We start from the raw sequence: 25,154 nt of genomic DNA on the forward strand, positions 1-25,154 counted from the left end.
AGTGCTGCAGGAGACAGAATCAGGAATCAATTTGACCTTAACAGATTGGAGAACTGGGCCAAAACTAACAAAATGAGAGTTAGACTATGTTCTGCACATAGTCAGGAATAACCAGCTGCACAAATATAAGTTGGGGGACACCTGGATTGCCCATAGTTTCCTTGAAAATGATATAGGGTCTTAGTAGATCACAAGTTGAACGTGAGTCAACAGTGTGATGTAGCAGCAAAAAAAAAACTAATGCTGTTCTAGGCTGCATCAACAGAAATCAAGTGTCCAGATCAAGGGAAGTAATAGTACCACTCTAGTCTGTTTTGGTCAGACCCCACCTGGAATACTGTGTCCAGTTCTAGGCAACACAATTTAAGAAGGATGTTGCCAAGCTGGAGAGTATGCAGAAGAGGGCGACCAAGATGATCAAGGGGCTGGAAACCAAGCCTTATGAGGAATGGTTGAGGGAATTGGTTGTGTTTAGCCTGGAAAAAAGGAGCCTGAGAAGAGATATGATAGCCATCTTCAAATATCTAAAGGGCTGTCACATGGAAGATGGAGAAATCTTGTTTTCTCCTGCTCTGGAGGATAGACCCAATCCAATGGCTTCAAATTACAAGGAAGGAGATTTTGGCTAAACATGAGGAAGAACTTTCTGACAAAGCTGTTTAACAGTGAGTGGAATGGACTCCCTCGGGAGGTGGTGGACTCTGCTTCATTGGAGATTGGATGGCCATCTGTCATGAATGCTTTCAACTAAAGCACCACTCTGCATTGCAGGGGGTTGCACTAGGTGGCCCTTGGTGTCCCTTCCGACTCTACAATTCTATGATTCTATGAAATGCGACTCCTGCCATTCCTGATATGAAGAGAGCAGAGGGGAGTTGGGTGACTAGTTCGACCCAGAAGATACTGCAGACCTCCTGACAGAGACAAGCATCCTCCATCCCCACCATAATCCCAGAGTTGGCAGCCGCAGCTGCTGCTACCCATTATGTGTTTACTTAAGCCGTGACTCAAGCGACGGACCAGATGTAGTGCCAGACACTGATCTGACCGCAAGTCAGATCCAGCCCATGATTCTGACATGGTCTTTGCCTCATGTCAGTTTCAAAAAAGTGAAAAGCAAAACACATATCCACTCCTTTCAAATACACAGCTCCCAGCACAGGACTAGGCTCAGCAAACTTGAGACACGGTAAGTGCCAGTTTCCGTTCCATCTGGCTTAAATTCTCTCTTGTTTCCAATGCAGGAGAACTGTGCTTCTCCTCGGTCTTGGGCTTGTATTTGGAGTCTCTTTCTGCAGTGGAAGCAGGGGCCGTGTTGGAGAGAGAGAGAGAGGGAGAGGGAGAGGGAGAGGGAGAGAGAGAGAGGACGGAAGAGAAGGGAAGCTTTGTTAGAAATGGTACCCTGGTGAGGGTCATGGAGTGTTGTGTTCACAAGTTGGCCAGGTTGCCATGAGGGCAGATTGATCCCCCGTTGAAGTATCGAGTAGTAAATAATCTTAAGAGCACTGAGGAGCACAAAGGTGATTTTGAAACTGTATGGTGCATGCCTGCTTCCAATACATTAGAAAGGACAGTGTTGCCTTTTCACCCATGGCTCACTTTAGAACAACCTGTTAAGAGAAGAGAGTAGAAGACACCTAACTAGTGTAATCAGTTCTAAACTACGTACAAACTTTATTTTGACTTCATTATTTACATTGTATGTTTGTTATATTGTTTAGAAACTTTTTTAAAAAAGTGGTAAAAAAGTATAGGCTGAAGCCATCCATGTTCAGGAAAGAATATAGATGAGAGATAGTTCATAAGATGCAGAGTGGCCTACAAGTAGCAAAGGTGTCTGGGGCTGCTTCTGCATGCAAAAGTATAGCCTGACCCATCACAGATCCAGCTGAAATTTCCTGGCAGTAATGAACATGGCAGCACATGTCACAGGGATGCTGGATGTCTGGAGGACTTGGTTCTCACAACGTGGTTTTCCATGCCAGTTCATACACAGAAACACTTGTACTGAGCCTTGTCTTGTCCTGTAATGCTAACACCCAGGTGTAAAATACTTGAGTCTTAAAAAAATAAAATTAAAAATAATTGCGAGCTTTTAGCAGAAAAGAGAAGAGAAACATCTCTGTGTACCCTTTTACTTTTCCCTGAAATGCAATGCTGTTTCAAACTTCTCTTTGAAACCACCATGGTTAGAAATGTATTTTGAAATGCAAGTTGTGACGCTCTGGATCATAGCGGCAATCTCTGCCTGTTACAGAAGTGCCTGAGGGCTTGGGTGTGATTCATGGTACGTACAGTATGTTGCTTGCACCTGGTTAAATACACAACCAACAACAAACCTAGTAAGTCGCGTATAACTATGCGTAAACCATACAACAAAACGTGACCGGCTGATGAATAATAATGCCGATATCACATACTCTGTAGATGACAAATATTTACATGCTTTCTATATTTGTCGTCTATAGAGTATGTGATATCGGCATTATTATTCGTCAGCCGGTCACGTTTTGTTGCACCTGGTTAAAAGCATGAAGAAGAAAAAATCCTGCAGCTTCGGGGGAACCTGGTGTTTTTGCATGATGCCCTTAAGGATTATGGACTTTCAAAGCATTTTGCAATTCTGAGACCAGGGGATTCCTTCCGCTTGAAAATGAAAGTCCAGCTTCAGCCCCAAATTCGGCACCAGTGGGGTGATATCCTACTATATCTCTGCACTCCAGTGGTGTGTGTGTCACCTGTGAGAATGGTTCTGTTTTGGAACAGAATGCAATTTGTGATTTGTACCCTCCTATATCCTTATGGTTCCTTATTGATTGTTACTTGCTCTTTTTGTGTGTAAAACTGTAGTTAAAACATTACAGATAGATATAAAAAAATATTGTGGGCTTTGTGGAGAGAAAGAGAAGTATATCTTTGTAACCAGTGGTGTCGTGGGCACTAGCCAATAGGTACCTGTGGCACGTGCGCAACTGAACTTACTGTATTCCAAACTGCAGCTGCTTTTTGCAGATAAATTGCATTTCCCCATCAACTTAAGTGCTACAGTGGGGAGGAAATCTGGATTACGTGAACAATGTGAGTAACAGCTCTATGTTCACGGTGCAATAAAACAATAGTCTTGAAATACATAGTGGTATAACAGGCCATTATTGCAAGCCTTGGGGAGAAAAGACCAAGGGGAATCTCTGGTCTCCTCTGATTCCAAGAAAGGCTGGGAAAGTATTGCAGCAGAAGGGAGAAGTGATTATTATGTGCCCTTTGTCAAATGGGGCCATATAAATGTGATAAGAATGAGATGGATAAAGACTGTAAATCAATTTGTACACTAATTATGCTGTAAAAAGTATTTATTGTGCATGCTTTAGCAGAATCACAGAGATTCAGTGTACGTGCAGTGCAGACAAGTAAGAGAGTTTTGGGGGGAAATCTCAGGACCTGACATAAATAGATGTCAAACAGCTTTTAGATATAACCAGCTAAGCTCCATTCTTATGCAACTGGAATTTGCATATTTGCCGGTTCTTAAGTCACCATAGGAGCTGTGGTTTTGACCTCTTCATTTCATGTATGAAAGATGCTAAGCTTTGGTGGGAAAGCGAGAAATGTTGTAAAGGCAGGAATCTGTCTCTTCAATCTGCGTAAAAAAGAACAAGTTGGCAAACCATGCGGAAGACTTGTTGTTTTAACGATTTCATGATATGTTGTTCATTTTTTCAGACTGTACACAGTTTAAGTTTCTTGAAGTATTAAGTGATGCGGAAGTGCTTTAAAATAAATAAATGACACATGCACACAGGAGCAGAATCTCAATTCCAAGAGATGATGTTTGGGTAGCACCTTCCCATTAAAAGTTGTTTCATTTTGTAGCATCTAATCTGAAGATCACTTTCTCCATGTTATGGTATAAGGCAGATGATAAGCCCCTCCTGCCCCCAATGCACTTAACCAGGGGGAAATCAAGTTCGATGGGAAATTGCCATATCTTGTTAGGAGCATGGAGCAAAAACTTTAAATTATACCAGAGTGATGTTCTTCCTTTGCATCCTATTATGCTTGTGTATGGAAGGCTTTGGATGGAGGCTGTGATGTGCCCAGGCTGTGGATGCTGTGGAGTTATGGACAATAATGGCAAGTTCAGACTTGTCGATCAGATTGGAACCACTGTATCTGCTCTCTATCCAAGAAATATTGCACATTGCTATGATTGTGCCTGTGTAGCAACATGGTCTTGTTTGCTCTCCTAGTCCTTTATCATGTCAGATGTTGGTTTCTCTCCACTTTGTCCCCCAACTTCTACTTGTTGTCTGTTCTGTCTTTTGATCACTTGAGCACGTAAGATCTTTTATGTTGGCTGCTCTACCTCTGTCCTTTTCCACTGTTGTTTCTGCTTACCCAGATTTCCATCGCTGTATTTGTGTGTAGATTTCTGGACAGTATTCACCCCCATTTTTCCATTACTGATTCAGTTCTCAGCCTTTGGTAAATAGAACATTGTGTGTGGAAGGTGGGAGAGCTAGGAGCGAAGTGGGGAATATATAATTTTGGTAAATCAGTAACAGCCCAGTAGTAACCTGTTGTGTGCAACTTCTGAAAGGGCACAAGGATTACATCCAGGTCTTGTAATGAGATGGACCTGTGTGTGAGTTAAAGGGATGGATCCAAAACAAATCCCTGCTTGAGAGCATTTCCTCAGTATTCACAAGCAACATTTCCTTTTTAAAATGCCACTGCTAAATGTGTGTTTGCATGTATTTTCTAGAGCAGTCTACAAGGGCATTGTGTATTAAATTTTCTATTTGTGATCCTGAGGACTAGAAACTTTAAAAAAAATAAAAATCAGAGACAAGCTTCTCTGTAAGCCAGCACATTCTATTCTAGAAATCCACATGCATCCTTGTTCTGTTCAGCTGCTTCAGTGCTGATGTCTAGAACCACCAGTGTTTCTAGATCCTTTCAGTTTATTTGGAGTCTATGAACAATTTCATTGGATTCCATTGTTCTGGCTTCTCATTAACTGTTTTTTCTTTCCTTAAAAAAACCCAGTTGCTTTTATTTGAGCATAACGAACAACCAAATATATTCAATGAAGCTCTGCGGTCTTGTCAATATATGGTGCAAGATGTATAATATGTTCATAGTAATCTAATGCAACAAAATTAATCAGTAACTAACCTTTTTCTTTTCTTTCGACTCTCCAGGGAGCCAGCTGTGAAGTGAAGCAGTGAGAATTTGCTACACGCAACAAACACCTGCAAAGTGCCAAAATGACAGGCAACAGCCCTCAGGACAGGTACCGTTGGGGCGCAATGAAACAGAAAGGAAACTGCCTGTGTACATGGGCAAATGCAAACACACACACACACACACACACACACACACACACACACACACACACACGTTTATTTAGCACCAGGCCCACCATTAACACACAACGCACAGCTGCTGGAGTCCTACTACCTTATCAGGGATTACTGCTGACAGCTACTTTAGACCACCTTTAAAAATAACCTTTTTGGTGTTCCAGTTTGTGCCCATGCAACTTGGTTTGGGAGCCCCTGTGGTTTTAATGCCCAACAATGCCCTGGATTGATGCTATCTCAGGGGCATTGTAGGTAATTTTAAAGGTGCAAACTTATAGACTGAGCTGCCTGCTCATCAGAGCATGGCTGCTGCCTATTATGGTCACTAGGTAAGTCTTCTACTTACCTAGCACCTAGTGACCATGGTAGACAAAGACCCCCCCCCCCAAAGCCCAGAGCCAGCTTTGCTAGCACTGTACGAAACAGCCCCTTCTTTTTCTATGCCTTGATTTTGATATCACATGACACATTCCCCCCCATATGGAAATAGGAAGCTGCCTTTATATAGATTGAAGCCAAGGAGACATCTATCTCCGTATTGTCAACACTGAATCGCAGCAGTTCTCCAGAGTTTCAGGCAAGAGCCTTTCTCAGCCCTACTTGGAACTGAATTGAACCCAGGACCTTTTGTCTTACTTATTGTATGGGAAACGTAGTGTGAGTGTTTTGGATGACTGGATTTATGTTCTGATGACTGCACTGATGTCTCTTAAGAGACTTCCTTGTTCCGAGGCAGGAGCAACAACAAACAGAATCAATTGGCAGTAAAAAAAAGCTGTGACAGTCCCTTAAAAAAAATGAGCTCTGTCTCTCTGCCTGTTTCTGAATCTCCTTCTTCCTAGCTCTGTTCACCACGAACCTCTCACTTTCTGACATAAGAAGCAGGCAATATGCTTAGCACTGACCGCCCCTGGCACAAGCTTAGAATGAGCCACAGAAAGAAATTCCAGGGCTTAAAACAAAGCCTCTGTGCTCTTTCTTCCTAAATGGAAGCCATGCTAATGCTGCTTGCCAGGAGACCATGCAAAAAGCAAATCACATTTTTATACCATTGCCCTTGCTATACGTACCTTGCCTCATTTTCGCCACCACCCAAAACCTCCTTTGCCACAAATCTGGTACTTTGTCCTATGTTGAACATGTGAGCATTGTTGTATGAATGATCGTAAGAGACTGACTGGGCAAGTATTCTCCCACTCAACTCTTCTGTGAGTGTCGTAAAAGATAGCAAAGAGGATTTATTTTTCCTCCTCTGTGTTTCCCTGCTTGGTGCCTGAGTGCTTTGGAAGATCACATATTTACTCAATTTAAAAAAATAAAAATTGGTCTAGCACACTTACTCATTCATTAGCCCAGGCAAACACATGCTTAAATTTATCTCGCCAAAATCAACAGGACTCTTAACTGTAGCTGCATCGTACGCTCATTTGTTTGTTTAGAGCTACAGATGGTCCGTCCCGAGTCTTGAGATGAGAATTGTTTGTATACGAGATGGATCCATGTCCCCAACAGGCTCACATATTAAGTTTGAAGGATGTGGAGGAAATGGAATGAGAATAGTACTGAAGTTACCTCACAGAGTCGGGCGAGAACTAGCAGAGCAAAGGATCTTGAAAGGATTTATATAGAACCTTCCCTGGCCTTGTGCCCTCTGGATGTTTCGGACTCGACTCTCATGATCCCTGACCATTGGCCATGGTGGCCAGGGCTGATGGGAATTGTAGTCCTAAGCATCTGGAGGCTGGGAAAGGCTGATTTATATTGTACTCAAGGGATTCTAATAAAAACCTACAAGTTGCTCCTTACAGGCTCTGGGGCTATATATAGCCTGAAGGACATGTTTATGAAAACGGTTGCTCAATTTAATCCTCAAGCAGTTTGCAACATTTTGAATGGCAGTATAGAAATGTCTTAAATGGCTAGGCTGTCCCTTGTCCAGGAGCTCCCACTTAGTCATAGAATCATAGTTGGGAGAGACCACAAGGGCCATCCAGTCCAACCCCCTGCCAAGCAGGAAACACCATTCCTGACAGATGGCCGTCAAGCCTCCGCTTAAAGACTTCCAAAGAAGGAGACTCCACCACACTCCTTGGCAGCAAATTCCACTGCCGAACAGCTCTTACTGTCAGGAAGTTCTTCCTAATGTTTAGGTGGAATCTTCTTTCTTGTAGCTTGAATCCATTGCTCCTTGTCCGCTTCTAATCCCCATTGGTTGTTCTTGTTTCTTGCAGGTATAAGGCTGTCTGGCTGATCTTTTTCATTCTCGGCCTTGGGACACTTTTGCCATGGAATTTTTTCATGACTGCTACGATGGTAAGTTCAAGGGAGGTAGAGGCTATATAGTGGATGTGTTTGGTACTAGACACCTTCACCAGGGCTGACCTAGATCAGGGATTTCCCAAGCTATGTGTCAGGGTACCCTAGTGTGCTGCTAAAGGTAAAGGTCAAGGGACCCCTGACCGTTGTCCAGTCGCAGACGACTCTGGGGTTGCGGTGCTCATCTCGCTTTACTGGCCGAAGGAGCCGGCGTTTGTCCTCAGCTCAGACAGGTCATGTGGCCAGCATGACTAAGCCGCTTCTGGCGAACCAGAGCAGTGCACGGAAACTCTGTTTACCTTCCCGCCGGAGCAGTACCTATTTATCTACTTGCACTTTGACGTGCTTTCGAACTGCTAGGTTGGCAGGAGCTGGGACTGAGCAATGGAAGCTCACCCCCTCGTGGGGATTCGAACTGCCGACCTTCTGATCGGCAAGCCCTAGGCTCAGTGGTTTAACCCACAGCGCCACCCGCATCACAGGTTAGTGTGCTGCTAGAGGGAATGAAAGGCACCTTGAGTAATCAGATTGTTTCTTGGATGCATCCACCACAGCACATTGCTCCACAAGACCAGATTAAGAGGCATGGTGGCTCTGTGTTAGTCTGTGTCTAAGACACTGTAGTCATGTTTACTTCAGTGGGACTTCATTACAGTCACTTCCTGTTGGCTTGCACCCATACATAGGAGCTGCCTTTTGATGAGGATTGCTGGATGAATATGAGCAGCGATAACAGGGCAACTGTTCTGCACAAACCCCTTCTATCCCAGGGGTAGCATCCAAGGCAAGCCAGCCTGGACCTTCCCATTGGAAAGATGTTTTATCTTTCCAAGATGAATCTCTTCAAGGCATTTGTGAGGATCCATCCCCTGCAAAAACACACAAAACAGCTCTTTAGTTTGCCGTCATAAACATGGCTTAGCATGATTTAGAGTTGACATTTTAACAGGCAACAGAAAGCCCTGCTCAGTGAAGAACTTAGCAATTGCTTAGCAGGGAAGCTTATTTTCTTCATGCTCTCCTCTGTCCACTCTCTGCAGTACTTTACTAGCCGCCTGAAGGAGGATACTTACAACAATGTGTCCTTCATTGATCTCCATATGAACATGAATGACACAGAGATTGAGAAACCTCCTCCCACACACTTGCAGTCCATATTCAACAACGTGATGACACTCTGTGCCATGTTGCCTCTACTCATCTTTACCTGCCTCAACTCCTTCATCCACCAGAGGTGAGATCTTTGTAGTTTTCTCCCTCAAAGGAAGTCCCACACTTCCTGCTTCGTCCCTCTTCTCCTTTTGGCCCAGCAGTTGCATCGAGGGCAAGACAGTCTTGACATTTCCAGTGGAAAGGCGCCTCTTTTTGATAGAGTTACAGTCTTGGTGGATTATGTTCTTTTTGCATCTTTGTTGGGCTTTTTAGTTTTCGACAATGATTTGTCAATCATTTAAAATGCCTTATGCTGTAACTGTGATGCTCTGTTAATGTCATTGTTATTTATTGTTTGTAAGCACTTTTGGGATTCATTTGAATGCATATCAAACAATCAGTCAATTTTCTCTCGCTCCCTCTGTCAATGTCAACTTGTTAGGATCCCCCAGCAAGTTCGGATCCTATGCAGCCTGGTGGCTATCCTGTTGGTCTTCCTGGTAACAGCCATCGTAGTCAAGGTCTCCATGGACCCTTTGCCCTTCTTCATTATCACCATGGTCAAGATAGTCTTCATCAATTGTAAGTGTGGGTCACTTGTAGACTGGCCTTGACATTGACAGAAGGGAATATAGGCATTTCTCACATGCAACCCTTCACCAACGGAGAGAGAGAGAGAGCGCTTGTAGGATTGTCTGAATGCAGGAAGGCAAATCCTGAGTGTTCTATTCTAGGAAATTTTCCATCCTGCTGCCTTTGGAGGAATGGAAATGTCAGAATTCACAGCTGTGACTCTCATAGCAAAAGATATTGTAGGGACTTGGGTAAATGATTGTTTATTTATTTATTTACAAACTTTTATAAAATAGACCAATAGATAGATAGATAGATAGATAGATAGACAGACAAATAGACAGACAGATGGAGGTACTTGGTGTTGAAGTGAGAAAGTAGCTTCTTCATCTCTGTAAAACCTGCATATGGAAACTTAAGGCCATCTAGGTGTTGTTGGACTTGTGGCTTCCATCACTCCTGGCAATTGGCAGTGGAGGTTGTAGAAGGAGTAGTCCTTCTCCAGCAAGGCTGAGTGTGGCATGTTTACCCTTGAGAGTGCATATTCAGGCTGCCTCCTGCTCCTCAGCACTGGGTGGTGTCACAGTATCTCCTCTGCACCAGACCTCTCTGCCACTCACCTCTCTGCCTTTTCTCCCTACAGCCTTTGGTGCCATTCTCCAGGGCAGCCTCTTTGGACTGGCAGGACTCCTGCCTGCCAGTTACACAGCACCTATTATGAGCGGGCAGGGCCTCGCAGGGACATTTGCGGCTCTGGCCATGATCTGCGCTATCGCCAGTGAGTATTGATACACAACCGCCCATCTCCTTTCAGCCTAACAGCCTGGACTACTTGGGAGGATGAAATATCAGATCAGAAAAAGGCCTTTCGTGTACGTTCTTGAAAAGGCCTTCTCTTCACTGGCTTCTGTGATCCCTAATCTCCATGTCCCTTCTCAGTCACAAACCGCAAGGCTTGTCCTTTGCAAATGCCTGTGAAGGACAAGCCTTGAGGTTTGGGTATCTTCAGAAGCCTTGGCTCTGTGGTCACTATCACTGGTGACCTGCATTGTGTGTGTGTCAGGGTCGAGACAGATGAGGAGGAGTGGTGGCACAGCCCCCCTGACAAGGAGGCACCCACAGAGGAATGTGAGGAATTCATGCCGGGGGAAGACTGGTGGAGGCACTCCTCAGAAGAAGAGGAATCTGACAGAGAAAGATCAGGAGAAAGATCAGAGCTGGAAGAAGTTGGGTCAGAAGCAGGCCCCAGTCAGGGAGGGGATCAGCCGGCCCCCTCGCCCCCCCCCCCATTCACAGCTCGACAACGCAGAGCGGAGAAAAGAAGACTGCAATTAGAAACAGCTGCAGCTCGTAGAAAGCGTGGGAGTGAATCAGATACTTAAGGGGAGGGCAGATAACCATTATTCAGCGTCTGCAACTGCAGTGCTGAAGGCATAGCTGAAACGCTCACCGTGTGTTTATTCCTGTATTCTGAATCCCGGATAACCCTGACCTCGGCTTCCTGACTGAACGGACTTCGGCTTTATCTGACCCTGACTACTGGCTTGATCTGGACTGTGTACCTCAGCTTCATCTGGCCCTGACTGCTGCTCTTCAGCGCGCCAACTTGGCGGCGTCCTAACAATGTGTTGGTTTGTGACTGGACCTCCCTGCAAAGGGTTGCTTTAGATGACTCCCTGGTTTGAAGCAGGAATCCCAAGGTTCATAGAAACATAATTTGCAGGTGGCTGCCTCTGCTTTACCCTCAGGTTAAATATGGGAGGTTTCCCCAGTCACCATTTCCTTCCAAATCTTTCAGGTGGCTCTAAACTGGAAGACAGTGCCTTTGGTTACTTCATCACCGCCTGTGTCGTGATCCTGATGGCCATTGGCGCCTATATTGTGTTGCCTCGTCTGGTAAGGATTCTCTTTTCTCTTAAGGTGGCCCTGAAATAGTGGGCAAGTTGGGGAGTTCCTTGTATTCCTGGCCAATGGGCACCATTTTGCAGGGAGGTGGGAGCAGGCTCTGTGTCTGCGGAGCCACAAGGAGTCTCAGTTTTTTGCTTCAGAAGAGTTCCCAAGATCTTTCCCTTTGCCACCACTACGCTATAGTTGTTTTTACCTTCCACACCAACACATGTTCTATGCTACGCCCTGGTTTTCTCAACAGGACTTCTTCCGCTACTACTCCATGAAGGATAAGACAGAATATCGGGCCCATGAGGCCTACTCTGAGGTGGAAACCAAGATGGACCTCATCAAGAAAGGTAAAAGAAGAAAGAGATGGCTGGGAAGTGTGCTGCCAATTCAGTTATGGGAGTCACCACCAGCACTTAGTAATTGTCAAAACATGCTTTAGTACGGGGCTGTGGCCCTCAAATTGTTGTTGGGCTGCAACAGAATGGTCAGGGATAATGGCAGCTTTTATCCAACATCTGGAAAGCCACATATTCCTCATCCCTGTTACAGAATATATGCAGCAAATGATAACTCCTAACACACCAGTGGCCCGCTTTATTTGGGCAATTCCCCCAGGTAAGATTAGGAGTACCTTTTGCCATCTATGGCAGGTCTGCCAAATATATGGCCACCATGGTGCAGGAATAGCGCGGCTACAACGATTCATGCACTGTAACCGCAAGATGCAATTATTGCAGTGCGCTCAGTGTGGGGCTATCCTCGCACATCGCCTGGAATTTACAGCTGGCGCAAAATGCTGTGGCTGCATCGCCAAGAGGGAGAGGCTACTGCCAGTCCATAACTCCAGTTGCAGTGGCTGGCCATATGTTGCAGGACCAGGTTCAAGGTTCTTGTATTAATTTACCAGGCCCATAACAACTCGGCTCCAGGATATCACAAGGGGATCTCTTATATCCTGGCTCAAACACTGAAATCTTGAGTGGAGCCCCTGTTGGTGGTTCCCCACAGCTGAAATGCTCGGCTCGTAACTATTAGGACCCACAACACTGAATGCATAGCTTCTATCTATGGAACTCCACACACACACACACACAGAGAGAGAGAGAGAGAGAGAGAGAGAGAGAGAGAGAGAGAGAGAGAGAGAGAGAGAGAGAGAGAGAGTGTTTAGACAGGCACTCTCCTTGCTGAACTTCAGGCACATGGCAAAGACTTTCTTATTACAGAAGGAATTGTAGGGGAGTGTTTTGAATTTACGGCACATTGTTACTTTTTTATTCTCTGCATGGTTATTCTCCGTATGATTTATCTGTATAAATAAATAAATTACATAAGCCATGAAACCCTTATGCTCAACTTGCATCCTATTCCCTGTTTTGGAACCATGGTCTTCATTGATTTGCACTGTTATAATCTCCCCTCTTCTACCAAACAACCCAGCATTTCTCGCTTGAACATTGGCCGATAATGTAAACATTTGAATATCCCTAGCATGGGGCGGGGGGAATTTGTGGCCCTCCAGATGTTGCTGGACTCCAGCTCCCATGATTCCCGGGAAGCATGGTCAATGGTTGGGGTGATGAGCGTTTTAGTACAATGTCATCTAGAGAGCCACAGGGTGCCCACCCCAGATCTGTTAGTGCTCTGTTAGGATTTTCTTTTTTATTATTATTATTTTTAACTTTCGTGGGCCAGTTATTAACAACCTCCTATGAAAACCCATAATAAAAACAAGTTTAAAGGAAGTCCGCAGGTGCGTCCAGCAAATACTTGGGCATAGTGTACTTTATCAGAAAGGATCATAATAATTATTATTATTTTTAAAAGTGTGAGGAAATCATTCTAAACATGGTCTTTTTCTGCAGATGACCTCAATGGTATGGAACCCCCACATGCTGCAAATGGGGCCTCCCGTGCGCTAGACCACAACCCTTCAGTAATGAGCATTTTCAAAAAGGTATTGGAACTTAAAATGGGCCTTGGAATAGTTGGCTCTTCCGAGGTTGGGCCCCCATGTTTCTGGGGGCTTTTGCCCTGAATTTGTCTCCATGTGTACCTATTCCATTTTCTTCACCAGATCTGGGTCATGGCCGCTTGTGTCTGCTTTGTCTTTACTGTCACTATTGGGGTCTTCCCAGCTGTCACTTCTGATACAAAACCAACCATTGCAGGAAAGACACTTTGGGGTAAGTGAAAGTGCACTCCATTGTAAGTGGCTGGGGTCAGGACTATTGATGGCCAAACCCTGGGAGATTTGGGCGGACTAAAAGATAAATAAATACATGAATAGCTCACCCTTCATTTGGGGAGCTCAGAGCTCCTTACATGGGGACTCCTAGGCAGCCTTTTATCCAGGAACTGACTTGGCTGGTGCCTGCTTAGCTTGAATAAAGTTACACCATCATCATGCCATCATCAGCTGTAACCCCATAAAGCAGCCTTCGCCAACCTTGTTCTCACCAGATGTTTTGGACTACAACTCCCATCACCCAGCATGGCTAGGGCTGATGGGAGTTGTAGTCCAAAACTTGTGAAGCGCATTAAGTTTGAGAAGGCCGCCATCAACTGTGGGTAAGAGCAGGAGGGCATTAAATGTGGACTGGGCAGGTTTAGCCTGGAGAGCTGGAAGACTTTGAAGGGAGGATTATTGTTAGAAGAAGAATATTTGATCTCCAACAATGGCTAGGGTGGAAACGGGTCTGAAAATTAAATGCATCCTTTCTGGTCTAAGTTTATACATCCTGCTTGGACAAAACATCCACGTTTTCTTATTTCTTCTTATCATACCTTTCTGCATTTACACCATGCATTCATGCTCTGTACAATTATCAGCGGCATTATTTGTTGGGAAAGGAATAGCAAAGGGCTGTGACAATCCATGCATATTCTATAGATAAGTTCTCATGAGCAGCGTCCATGAAAAGCATACTAAAGAAGGGAGTATGATTTCACAGCGGAGAACGGAGAAGATTTCAGGGGGTGTCTATTGGGGTAGGAGGAAGCTGTACCCACTTCCTCGGCTGCCTGAATTCAACTCTCTTCGAAGATAGAGCAAACCTTTTGCTGCTTTGATAAGACAGAACAGTATCGAAAGGGAAAGAATGAAGGAAATTTCTCCAACCACCAAGTCCTGCAGGTGGGATGCTCTTCCCCCAGTCCTTAACATACTATTTTGGGAGGGTTTCCCCCCCATGTATCTCAAAGGGCTGAGTTTTCTTCACCAGTTTGACACCACTCACTAGTGCTCCCTCAGTGACTGGGTACAGGAACAGACTGACCCAGGGCTCCAGGGTTCCTTTCAGCAAGCAGCATGTTCCATGTTCAAAGCAGGCGGAAGTGTGTGGCATACATGCACCTCAAGCATTCTGCACCATTTCCCTGGGCCTAGCCCCTGGGCCTAGCTATTGCTCTGTTTGACTATAGCAGGGGACTGAGGTCCTGGAACTGATTCCTCCTCTCCACTTCTCTCTCTCCTCAGCTGATTACTTTACAGCAGTCTGTTGTTTCCTGATGTTTAATGCCTTCGACTGGGCAGGTCGGAGCCTTACAGCTGTCTGCATGTGGGTGAGTATCCACAAGAAAGGCCATTGGTACTGGCTTAACCAGACACAGCCTACCCTTCCTAAAGCTCATTAAACAAGTTGGCACAACAGCCAGTAATGAATACCAGTTGCTAGAAACCACAGGAGGGGAGGGAGCTCTTGTGCTTGAATCCTGCTTGCGAGTTCCCCACAGGGATCTGGTTGGCCACTGAGAGAACAGGTTGCTGGACTAGGTGGGCCATTGGCCTGATCCAGCTGGCTCTTCTTATGTTTTTATCAAGAAAAGGCATGTTCATGTGAAGTCGAGCTGAGATGGGTAGAAACTTGATTGGGATCTATACTTGTTGATTTTGGGGGCGATTGGATGGCCAGAGATTTCCGGCTTGCAATTGTTGAACAATGGCAAACAACAACCCTAACTTTTGCAAGTATATTTAAGCTGCCGAAATGAGCGAACCAGGAATGGGCTTTTAGGTGAAAGGACTGTGTGCTCAGTTCAGTTCCGGAACTGAAAAACTAAATTCCTAAAGTGTGCTTTGAGGCACCCCGTTCTCTAATTTTAACTGCGTCTTTTGCACTTGGCTCCAGTTTGTGGGGTTCTAGTGAAAAAGCAAATTAGATCTGAGAGAGCCTGAATTCTACAGACCCCTGAAGCATGGGGCTAGAAAAAGATGTCCATATACTGGACCCAAGCTGGATACAGAGACACAAAAACGGCCATTCCCCCCTACCTTTATATTTCATTTTCTGGGTCAGGCTCCGTTGGCTTTTTAGAAACGTCCTGTCTTTCCATCTGAGATATGCGGGTATTATTTCTTCCAGTTTTTTGCCTCCGAATGAGGGCAGATGGATTCACAGTTTTGCCGCTCTCCATCATTACAACCAGCTTTATTGTTCAGCTATGTCTCACTCTGGCCCTGTAGTTCTTACCGGTATGTTTTACAGTTAAGGAGAGGCAAGTTGAGCAGAGCTGCCTGACTGTCGTAGAGCAGGAGATGCCAGGCAGTGACAGAGGGGCGAGTCAGTGTGTGTTGTGTAATTTTTAATGTACCACAGAAGGCCACAGTCGCTGTGGAGAGGAATAAAGTGTCTGGGAATAGTGAAAGAAGGGGAAAGGGGTGTAAAGGTGGAGACTTCAAAAACAGGAGGAAAAGTGGGAGGCAAAGTTGACCAGAGACATGAGCTAACCAGAGACATGAGCAACCATGGAAAGAATAAGAAATGCAGAGGTGGGAAGGGAAGAGTCAAAGACAGCTCATGGTTTTGCTTGGCACATGAAAGAGGCACACCTCTGTGTCCCCCGCCCCCATGTATGCGGCTTGGAGAGAAAAATCTCACCAATTGCAGACTCTAGTAAACAAGCCCACGCTTGCAGCCTCTCAATGAGCAGGCTGTCTGGTACAGCACAGAGGTGGCGTGATGGGGGCCATTCAACAGAGAAAGGGCTCTGGCAGCCCAGCCCAAGATCTGTGGGTGGAGGGTACAGAGAACCCAAAGATCAACCACCTTCTTCTCGAGGGTTGTGAGAAACAGGTTTCCTCTTGGGCCCCTCTGCAAGATGAGCACCTGCACTACAGCTCACCACTTTGGCCTAAGCCACTGCAGTTCAGATAAATATATCGGTGCGCACAAGTAAGAGACCCCATCCTGGTCTGAGTCAATACACCTCTGTGGGAAGTCCAAGCCCAGCTTCACCTTTTGCTTCTCTCTTTCTGTTGACGGCTCTCCCGCTCGCCAGGTCTCTGAACAGTAGCCCATGCAAAGAGAAAGATGTACAAAAAATGCTTGCAAAACAGCAGCGTGGAAAGTCTGATGCCACAGGTGGTTTGAGCCTCATGATCCATCCAGGCCCCTCGTTTCCTCTGGCAGATCCATTTTCCTGCTGCCTCCTCTTTGGGCAGAAATAATAGTTGTGTTCGTTCGCCACAGCATGGTCAACACCGAGGTAGATGGTGGGCTGCTTGCCCCACTGTTATTGAAGTGCCTGGATATAGGCCCATCCAGCTTCTCGTGTTTTAATAAGGGACCAGTGCTAATTTGGCAAACGGAGACTAGTTAAACCCCCAGGAAGTCTAGTTCTGGTCTTTATAATGCCGTGACCCATTTGGTGAAAAGTTCTCCAGAAAATCAGGACTAAGAATTTGACCTCTGCTATGGTATATAAGTTTGCCCTTGTGAGTGATTCTTTTTCTTTTTCTTTTTTGGAAAAGTTGGTACATTCTGTTGAGGTCATAAGGAAAGCTGTACTGAATCAAGCCACTATGGTAAACCCTTTAGATGGGGACAGCGTATACCAAAAGACCCCTTAGCAGTTGTGCACGCTAAGCCATTTTGTCAACATAGGCAGCATTTTCTGGCTCTTATTAGTATTGTACATGGAAAAATAATGGAAATAGTTCATAAGGACACTCTCTCTCTCTCTCTCTCTCTCTCTCTCTCTCTCTCTCTCTATATATATATATATATATATATATATAGAAATGTGTGTAACAGTTCAACAATGTTTTGGGTGACTGCCAGTAGCTCTCTGTGTGTGAAGCTTTCTTGGGGATTATGCAGCCTTACAGCTAGCTGTATTCATTTAATGTGGGGATTATGCAGGGGAAGGGAGAGAGAAATGATGGCAAAAGGCGGCAGTTTGAAGATCCTCTAGCAGTCCTGAGCTATGGAGAACCTGGATGAAAGTACTGTCCTGAACTCTTATCTGTATAACAAGAAGAAGGGAATTAAAGGATCACCTGACCTATTTAAATCAGGAGTCAATGCTTATAGCTATGCATAGCTGTCAACTTTAGGATTTAAAAATAAGGGATCACTTGCAGAGTGCTGCCAGAAATCGCCTCTGCGCATGCCAGCACTGCCCATGTCCGGGGCACCGGAAATCGCCTCTGTGCATGTCCAGACATGCCAGGCTGCCCGTGTCTGCATGTCTGGGCACCGAAAATCACTTCTGCGCATGCCCGGACATGCGCAGAGGCGATTTCCGGCAGCACTTGGCAAGTGAGCGAGCAGCCAGCCACCGAGCGAGGCATTTTACCAGGTGGTGGCTGGCTGCTCGCTCGCGGGGGGGGGGGAGCGCTGAGTGGAGCCTCCCTGGCCGGTAGGGAGAGAGAGGAGCTGCTTCCTTTAAAATCCGGGAGATTTACGGGATATTTTACAATCTGGGCTGCCAGCGGGAAACGGATTGAAATAAGGGGGTTTCCCGCAAAAAATGGGAGGGTTGACAGCAAATTACAGGCCTCATGTTGTCATTGGAAGCCGCCTTATATTGAATCAGACCATCTAGCTGAGTGTGAGCTACTCTGACAGGCTTTGGGCAGGGGTTTTACACAGCCCTGGTACTAGAAGTTTAAGCACACAGTTGTCTTGCTTTGCAGCTGAGCTATCGCCTTTCCCCAAAGGCTCAGTTAAGAGAGCTAGGCTGCAAAACATCTCAAGTTTAGATTGTGGATTTGCTGTTGTCAGCCAATACTAAGGACGTTCTCTTGGGAGGCTTTTGAACTAGCCAACTTTTGTGCATGGGACAAGGATCTAGAAAGTATTGGAGACTAATGTGAGCAGCACGCAGGCACTTATCAAGATTTTGCCAGGTCCCCTTGCCAAAGCTGAGGGAAGGGTGAGCTGTTCCATAGTGCGTTAATGTTTGTGTCAGTGGCTTTTCCAACTGCTTTCTTTGCCAAGATGCGTATTGCATCTGTGGAATTATAGTGCAGCACTTTGCCATTGCCAGCGACCCAAGTGATCTAGGGCAGAAGCGCCCAGTGGCTCTTTCGATCATTTGCCTTTGCTCTCCCTTTGCTTGGGCACAGAGGAGTGTGCCTGTGGAGCTCTGCACAAGTTCTCCCACTTTGGTGGGAGGAAGTGCCCAATGAGAGGGGAAAGTGGGAAAACCCTCAACTTCCAGATGTCCTTTGTGACCTCTGTGGAGTCGCTTCTCCCCGTGATTTGGCCAACAGACTGTGACTAAGGATGCGTGCGAGGAACAGACTGTTCTCTGTGCTGTGTGTAATTTCAGTGGGAAGATAACAGCAGTTCACGAAACAGAACCCACAAGGGTATGTTGGTAGACTAGACTGAACATACATGAGAAGAAGCTGAGCAAATCTGTACCCTCGTGGAAACAAATAGACTGAAGGCTCCATGGGGCAGGGACTCATTTTGTATGTATGGGTTGTTGTTTTTCTGGTGGTTGCTTTTGGCTCAGGCACGACTTTGTTCTCTTTCCCTTAGGATCTTCTTGTTTTTCTTAACTCCATTTATTATACGTAATAATCTTCCACAAAATATCTCCTTATTGATGTTTGCAATAAAAACAATTGCACAATTTCATGTATTAAAAAAACCAACAATTATAACAAGGACACTTTTATATGTAAAAACAGAATCAAATCCAGTACAGGTACAAACTAGGATAAAGATGTTCAAAATAAGAAATAGTTTTGTCAGTTGCTTTGGTCAACTAAATCATGGCTATATGAATAAAACAAGTGCTGTTTTAAATACAGAATAATATTGGGAGCCCACCTCCCCACTTAACAATTGCAGAATTAAGAGCACAGAGCTGCAGTTTGTACTGAAGGCCGAGCTGTTGTATATTCTCAGTTAACCCAGAGAACAATATGTCTTCCAACGAGCAGGGAGATTAAGCAGGGAGGTTCTATAGCATGGGGCCAAACAAGATGAGACATAAAATGTGCTTGATGTTAAATGTAACATGCATACTCTGAAATATACCTATCTATCTGCAGATGCGTCTGATAAATACCAGGATTTCAATAGAAAGGAAGGGGAGTTTAGCCCTTACAACCCAGTTGCAATCCTGACCAAAATTGCTCCTCTGAAGCTACTTGCATTGGGAGGAAATACCAGCAGCTTACTACTGTCAGGGACTGGACTGAAGGGGATGAGCTTGATGAGGAATGGTGGAAATTCCCACCCCCCTTTCTCTTCCTTACGCTTCCAGAGAAGAGGAAGGCAGTATTGAATTACAGCACTGGTTTGAGGAAGGTCACAGCTCAGAGACAGGCGAACAGAAGAGTTGGGAGGTGTTGGGAGACGAGAAGGAAGAGACCGAGACAGAGCAGCCAGGAGACACGTTATCACTGGAGAGTATTTCTGACCCCGCTTCTCCCAGAACTTGGCATTCATTGAGAGTGCAAGAGCAAAGGACTCGGAGACAATTAGCCCCTGCCAGCCACCGTAAGGGGAAGTGCTGTTGCTAGGAAGGGAGAGGGGTGGAGATAGTTGAAGCAATGCCATTAACGGGATACAGACTGCATTCCTTTGTCTCTCGCCGTGATGATTGAATGAACTAATTTTCTTCTCCCCCATTTTATACAGCCTGGGAAGGACAGCCGCCTGCTGCCCATCATGGTGGTTTCCCGTGTGGTCTTCATCCCCCTCTTCATGCTGTGTAATGTGTACCCACGCAGTCACCTGCCTGTCCTCTTTGCCCATGATGCCTGGTACATCGTCTTCATGTTCTTCTTCTCCATCTCCAATGGCTACCTGGCCAGCCTCTGCATGTGCTTTGGACCCAAGTGAGTAATCACCTGAGAGGAAGGCAGGCCTGAGCAAAAGGGCCAGACTTGAACTCTTGCCAGACTCTGCTTCTCCTGCTCTATGGGAACTGGCATGGGGTTTGCCCAAGGGGCTATTATTGCAGCCCAAATTGCACTTGATGACAAGTAGTCGTCTACCACAGAGGTTTTCAACCTTTTCGAGTCCACGGCTCCCTTGACCAACTACATTCTTTCTGCGGCACCCCTGTGGGGCTCAGGAGCCCAGTTGTGTCACCCCTTGGCTGCAGAGCTGGCAACCCCTCACCCCTTTTTGAACACCCTCCCTTGTGGAGGGTTCCCTCAGCCTTCTCTCCTTGGGAGTCTTCTGGTCTCTGAGCTGCACCCCCTGCCCCAAAGAGAGGTGCCTCAAGGGCCTGGGAAGAGGATGCCCCCAGCCTTAACAACCTGACGGAGACTGGCCAAAGGTGAATATGAGGCCAGCACCTTTCTCGCCTTGGCAGACAGCAGCAGGCACTGCTGGGCCTGCATGGCAGAAAGGCTCCCCCCTTCAGCATTAGGCACTCAGCTCCCAGGCAGGTCTTGCACACAGCAAGCCCAAGAAAAGCCAGTACACTGCCTGCTTGGCCAGTCTGTACATTCCCAACAGCAAGGGCTGGTGGACTGGCTGGCTGGGCTTCCTTACCTGTTTGTTTGTTTGTTTGTTTGTTTGTTTGTTTGTTTGCTTGCTTGCTTGCTTGCTTGCTTGCTTGCTTGCTTGCTTCCTCCTTCCGCCTCTGGAGCTTGTAGCCAGGGCTGCTGCAACAAAGAGCTGTGCAAGCCTATGGGAGGCAAGATGTGAGATCAAAAGAGGGACAGAGGCCTGTGTTGCCTTCATTCAAAGCACCGCAGGGTGCCACGGCTCACTGGTTGAAAACTGTCTACCACATTGGTCCACAGCAATTTCCTTGGGTTCAGGGAATTTTTCGCAGCAGGAGACTGCTTCCAACCACATGGCGGAGCACAGCATTACCTCCATCTGAAACCACTTCAAAATCTAGGGCATTGTAGATAGACAAGGATTCTATTTGTATCTGCCTTGGTTGCTCCATGTTTCGGTCAACCTGTGTACACCCCCATTTTCCACTCTCTGCAAAACACTAGATCAGTGGTGGGGAATTTCTGTCATGTGGGGCTAATTAGGTCTTCCATGCCTTCTCGTTTGGTCTGTGAGACCATTGCAGCCAAGCCACACCCAGGGGCGTAGCGAGGCGCCGCAACACCCGGGGCGGCAAATTGCCATGCACTCTGGGCGGGGCGTCGCCGCTACGTAACGACGCATGTGTCGCTACGTAACAATGCATGCGTATTACGTGGCAGGGTATCGCCGCCGCCGCCCCGCCCCAACACCTCCAGCTACAAAACTCCAGGCTTTCTACCCGGTGGGCTTTCTACCCAGAGTTTGTAGCTGGAGGCACGCAGCTTTGGAGGCGCGGGGGGGCTGCGATACCCCGCACATGCGTGTTATGTAGCGGGGTATCGCCGCCGCCGCCCCCGGCGACTCCAATCTGCGCAGTGCGGCGGGGAGGTGCCACTTGGCACCCCCACCCCCGCGACTCCCAAACCGAGCCTCCAGCCTCCCAGTAAAAAGTCCACGCCAGGAAGCTGGAGGCTCAACTTGGGAGTTGCGGGGGTGGGGGCGCCAAGTGGCACCCCCCCAGAGTGGAACCTAGGGCGTACCACCCCCATGTCCCCCCACATTGTGACGCCCCTGGCCACACCCACCCACCCACCCTACTGAGCTGAAGGGGGGGTGCGTTTGTAGGCACTGAAGAGCCCTGCGCAAAGTGCTGATCCACCCACCTGCCAGACACCTGATGTCACTGTTGCCAGGTGACCTGTACTTTTGCCTGCAGGGTTGGAAATCAAAACGTGCAGGCAAAGGCACAGCTTGCAAAGCACCACCAGCTGATTGTTGGGCTTTACGAGCTATTGTTTGGGTGCTTCAATCATAGCCTACATAAAAATAACAATAATACGATATTTTATTATAATTTAATGATCTCAATAAATAGCCAAAATATGTACAAAATGCTTTTGTTTTGTTTTGGGCAACCCTAAAATAAGCACACCCTGAAATAAGCTTTCAGTCTCCACCATAAATGAAAATCAATACCTCCCGTCTTCCACTAGATGGTGCTGTTTTACACATGGCACTGCCACATGTCATTTAGCCAGTCAAACACAACCCCATCCAGGCAAGCAAGAGGCTTTATCAGAGTTCAAGGACACATTACAGTCATGCAAAAAAAAAAGTTGATGAGGGTGTGGGAGAGGAACAGTAATGTGGCATGGCTGGGGATGGGTGTGGCCTGGTGTGAGGCCCTAGGGCCAGATAGAGAGGACTGAAGGGCCACATTTGACCCCTGGACCTAAGATTCTTCACCCCTGAGGTAGTGGTGCAGCAATAAAACTGCTAGCACATTTGCAAAGCTTAGCAGGGTCCGGTCCGGTTTAAAATTGGATGGGGAACCCTGTGTTGAGATTCCTGCATTGCGGGGGGTTGGACTAGATGGCCCTCGTGGTCCCTTCCAACTTTACAATTCTACGATTCTAGTTAATCTCAACCATCTATAATAATTGCCAGCTCCTTTCTAGTGCTTGAGTCCCCAGCTTCAGTCCATCAACCAGATATGCCAAGGTGGGAGCTGCATGCAGTTTGTGCTTGCCTCCCTTGAGCTCCCTTAGCAGCATAATGTTGGGCCACCTCTGCATTTCTGGTTTGGGATTAGCAACTTATTGCCTGGGTTTTCTGCACAGTGCTGCCCATGCACTTGGAACCCTGGTGCCTACAGAGTGATGGAAACAAACGAAACCTTAAAGGCAGGCCTCTGCCCCAAGGTGCTTACACTCTTAAATGGGAGAGGCCAAGGAAAGAATATAAGGAAGCCCAGCTACATGCCCCTGGCATCTCCAGGCAAAGCTGGGCACATAGGGCTGCCTGAATCCCTTTGTTGGGCTCACTGAAAGGCTGTGGGCTCACCTATGAACTGTGTGCAAGCAGTTGGTGGCTGGGGTAACAGGGTGTCGGCCCTGAACTGACCAGGTTTTCTCCTTACTTCTCCCACTAGGAAAGTCCTGTCCCATGAAGCAGAGACCGCTGGGACCATCATGGCATTCTTCCTCTCGTTGGGCCTGGCCTTGGGGGCTGTCCTTTCCTTCCCAATCCGACTAGCCATCTAACAGACACACTCTGAGTGCTTTGCGGGCAGAGGATCAGCTCAGAGAGGCCACAGTGCCAGGGAAGATGTTTTGCCTGCTGCCCGGGAATTCACTGCCTTAGCTGACTCAAGCACTTCTTGGCCTGCAGTGGGGCTGTGCTAGCGGCCTGGCTCCTCTTCTGTGCAATACGCCCAGCCTTCCCATCTTTTCTACTGCCAGCTGTGAATGACCTCCACTTCCAAGGATTATGCCAACCCTCCGCGGTCCGGTTGACATCGGGATATTTGTCTGTCCTGCCTCCCAAACCCAGGACCATTTACCGTGTTTCCTTATGCGGGGACTGGCTTAAGACTGTCTGCCCTACTTCTATTTTTTTTGAACACCATTGAAGTCTCCGCTGCTCTGTAAAAGGGATTCTTCCCCTGCACCTCACTGCCACTTCAGTCTCCCACCCCCTGCTTTGGTTGGAAGGACTTGCTCCTAAGTGTCCAAGCTTCTCTGGCATCTGCTTTGCTATCTGATGGGGGAAATCCAAATGATTTTGGCAATAATTACAGGTTATACCCAGAGTTCTGTCAATCAGGTGTCATGTCCTGCCTCTGGAAGGCAACCCTTCTCTTGAGGTGGACTTCTGGCACTCCCAAGCCACATTTCCCCAAGGCATAGATGGTTTCTGTCTAGAGTATGGTAAAAGTGCCAAGACCAAGGAGGAGGACCTTGGCTACTCCTGACCCATAACTGGCAGAAGTGTGTGAATATATATATATATAATATATATATGACTGAGCAAGCCAATGATGGAGTGTATTGCTTTGGAGAGCCATAGTCCTGGAACCTCGAATTACTCCCTATTACTTTGCCTTTGTAAATATATGTGTGCATTTGCCATTTTGTATACAAACAGAACATGCCCGGTTTTAAAACTGCCTCCATGTCTTTGACAACTTTCTACTCACATGGTCACCAGGTGGCAGCACCGAAGGAGTGCATTTTAATGCATGGAATTCAGGAAATGCTATAGTGGACGGCAGACCTCATCCCATACCCTCCCCTGCCCTGGTTGTTTAGAGCAAAGGCCCAAGGCACTTGCAATCTATTCTCAGCTTGTCTCCTGCCCTCCTTGGATTTATAAAGCTCAGGATTGTAGTTGTTTTGTTTGTACTCTGTTTTTTAAAAGGCAATGCTTGTGGTATATATTTTTTATTTTTTTGGGGGGGGGGGAGAAGCTCGTAGTCCTCTAGTGTGTGGAAAAGATTTGTATTATTAAATTAGGAGGTGAATTAAAATAGGACTGCTTTTTTATAATAATAAAAATGCCTGGAACCTTGTCTTGTGAAAGGTGTGGAGTGGAGTGTATGGGAGGTAAAGGTTCGCAATGAACAGTACATTCCATATATGCCTGCAGAGAAGTCCCGTTGTAAGTGTGTATAAGACTGCAGCCTTAAAAGTAATTGTTAATTATAAAGAGGGAAATTGGGGGTAGCGCACTTGGATGAGATTGCAACAAGCACTTGGATGAGAGCACAGCCAAACACCACTAGAAGAAATGACCAGACATGTTAAAAGGTTGATGGCGTGTTAGCACTGAACAA

At 46.5% G+C, this 25,154-nt stretch overlaps 1 protein-coding gene across 7 annotated transcripts in view; it reads left to right on the forward strand.

Moving 5' to 3' along the window:
- SLC29A1 (solute carrier family 29 member 1 (Augustine blood group)) overlaps positions 1–24,890 on the forward strand; it is an 80,013-nt gene extending 55,123 nt beyond the window's left edge. For 6 of the 7 annotated variants that reach the window (XM_035108170.3, XM_035108173.3, XM_088667355.1 and 3 more), the window contains 12 exons: positions 5,202–5,293; positions 7,595–7,676; positions 8,720–8,913; positions 9,274–9,413; positions 10,048–10,182; positions 11,203–11,300; positions 11,554–11,650; positions 13,166–13,257; positions 13,378–13,486; positions 14,779–14,864; positions 20,183–20,382; positions 23,472–24,890. In XM_035108170.3, the coding sequence (XP_034964061.2) occupies positions 5,268–5,293; positions 7,595–7,676; positions 8,720–8,913; positions 9,274–9,413; positions 10,048–10,182; positions 11,203–11,300; positions 11,554–11,650; positions 13,166–13,257; positions 13,378–13,486; positions 14,779–14,864; positions 20,183–20,382; positions 23,472–23,583 (1,371 nt within the window). In that variant the 5' untranslated portion in view covers positions 5,202–5,267 and the 3' untranslated portion in view covers positions 23,584–24,890. Of the gene's footprint in view, positions 1–1,025; positions 1,190–5,201; positions 5,294–7,594; positions 7,677–8,719; positions 8,914–9,273; positions 9,414–10,047; positions 10,183–11,202; positions 11,301–11,553; positions 11,651–13,165; positions 13,258–13,377; positions 13,487–14,778; positions 14,865–20,182; positions 20,383–23,471 lie in introns of those variants that run through there. The other variant, XM_035108171.3, reaches the window with a different exon arrangement.
- Positions 24,891–25,154: the final 264 nt, after the last annotated feature.

The sequence above is a fragment of the Zootoca vivipara genome, chromosome 3, assembly GCF_965207765.1.
Source record: "Zootoca vivipara chromosome 3, rZooViv2.hap1.1, whole genome shotgun sequence".
In the NCBI taxonomy this organism is placed as follows: domain Eukaryota; kingdom Metazoa; phylum Chordata; class Lepidosauria; order Squamata; family Lacertidae; genus Zootoca; species Zootoca vivipara.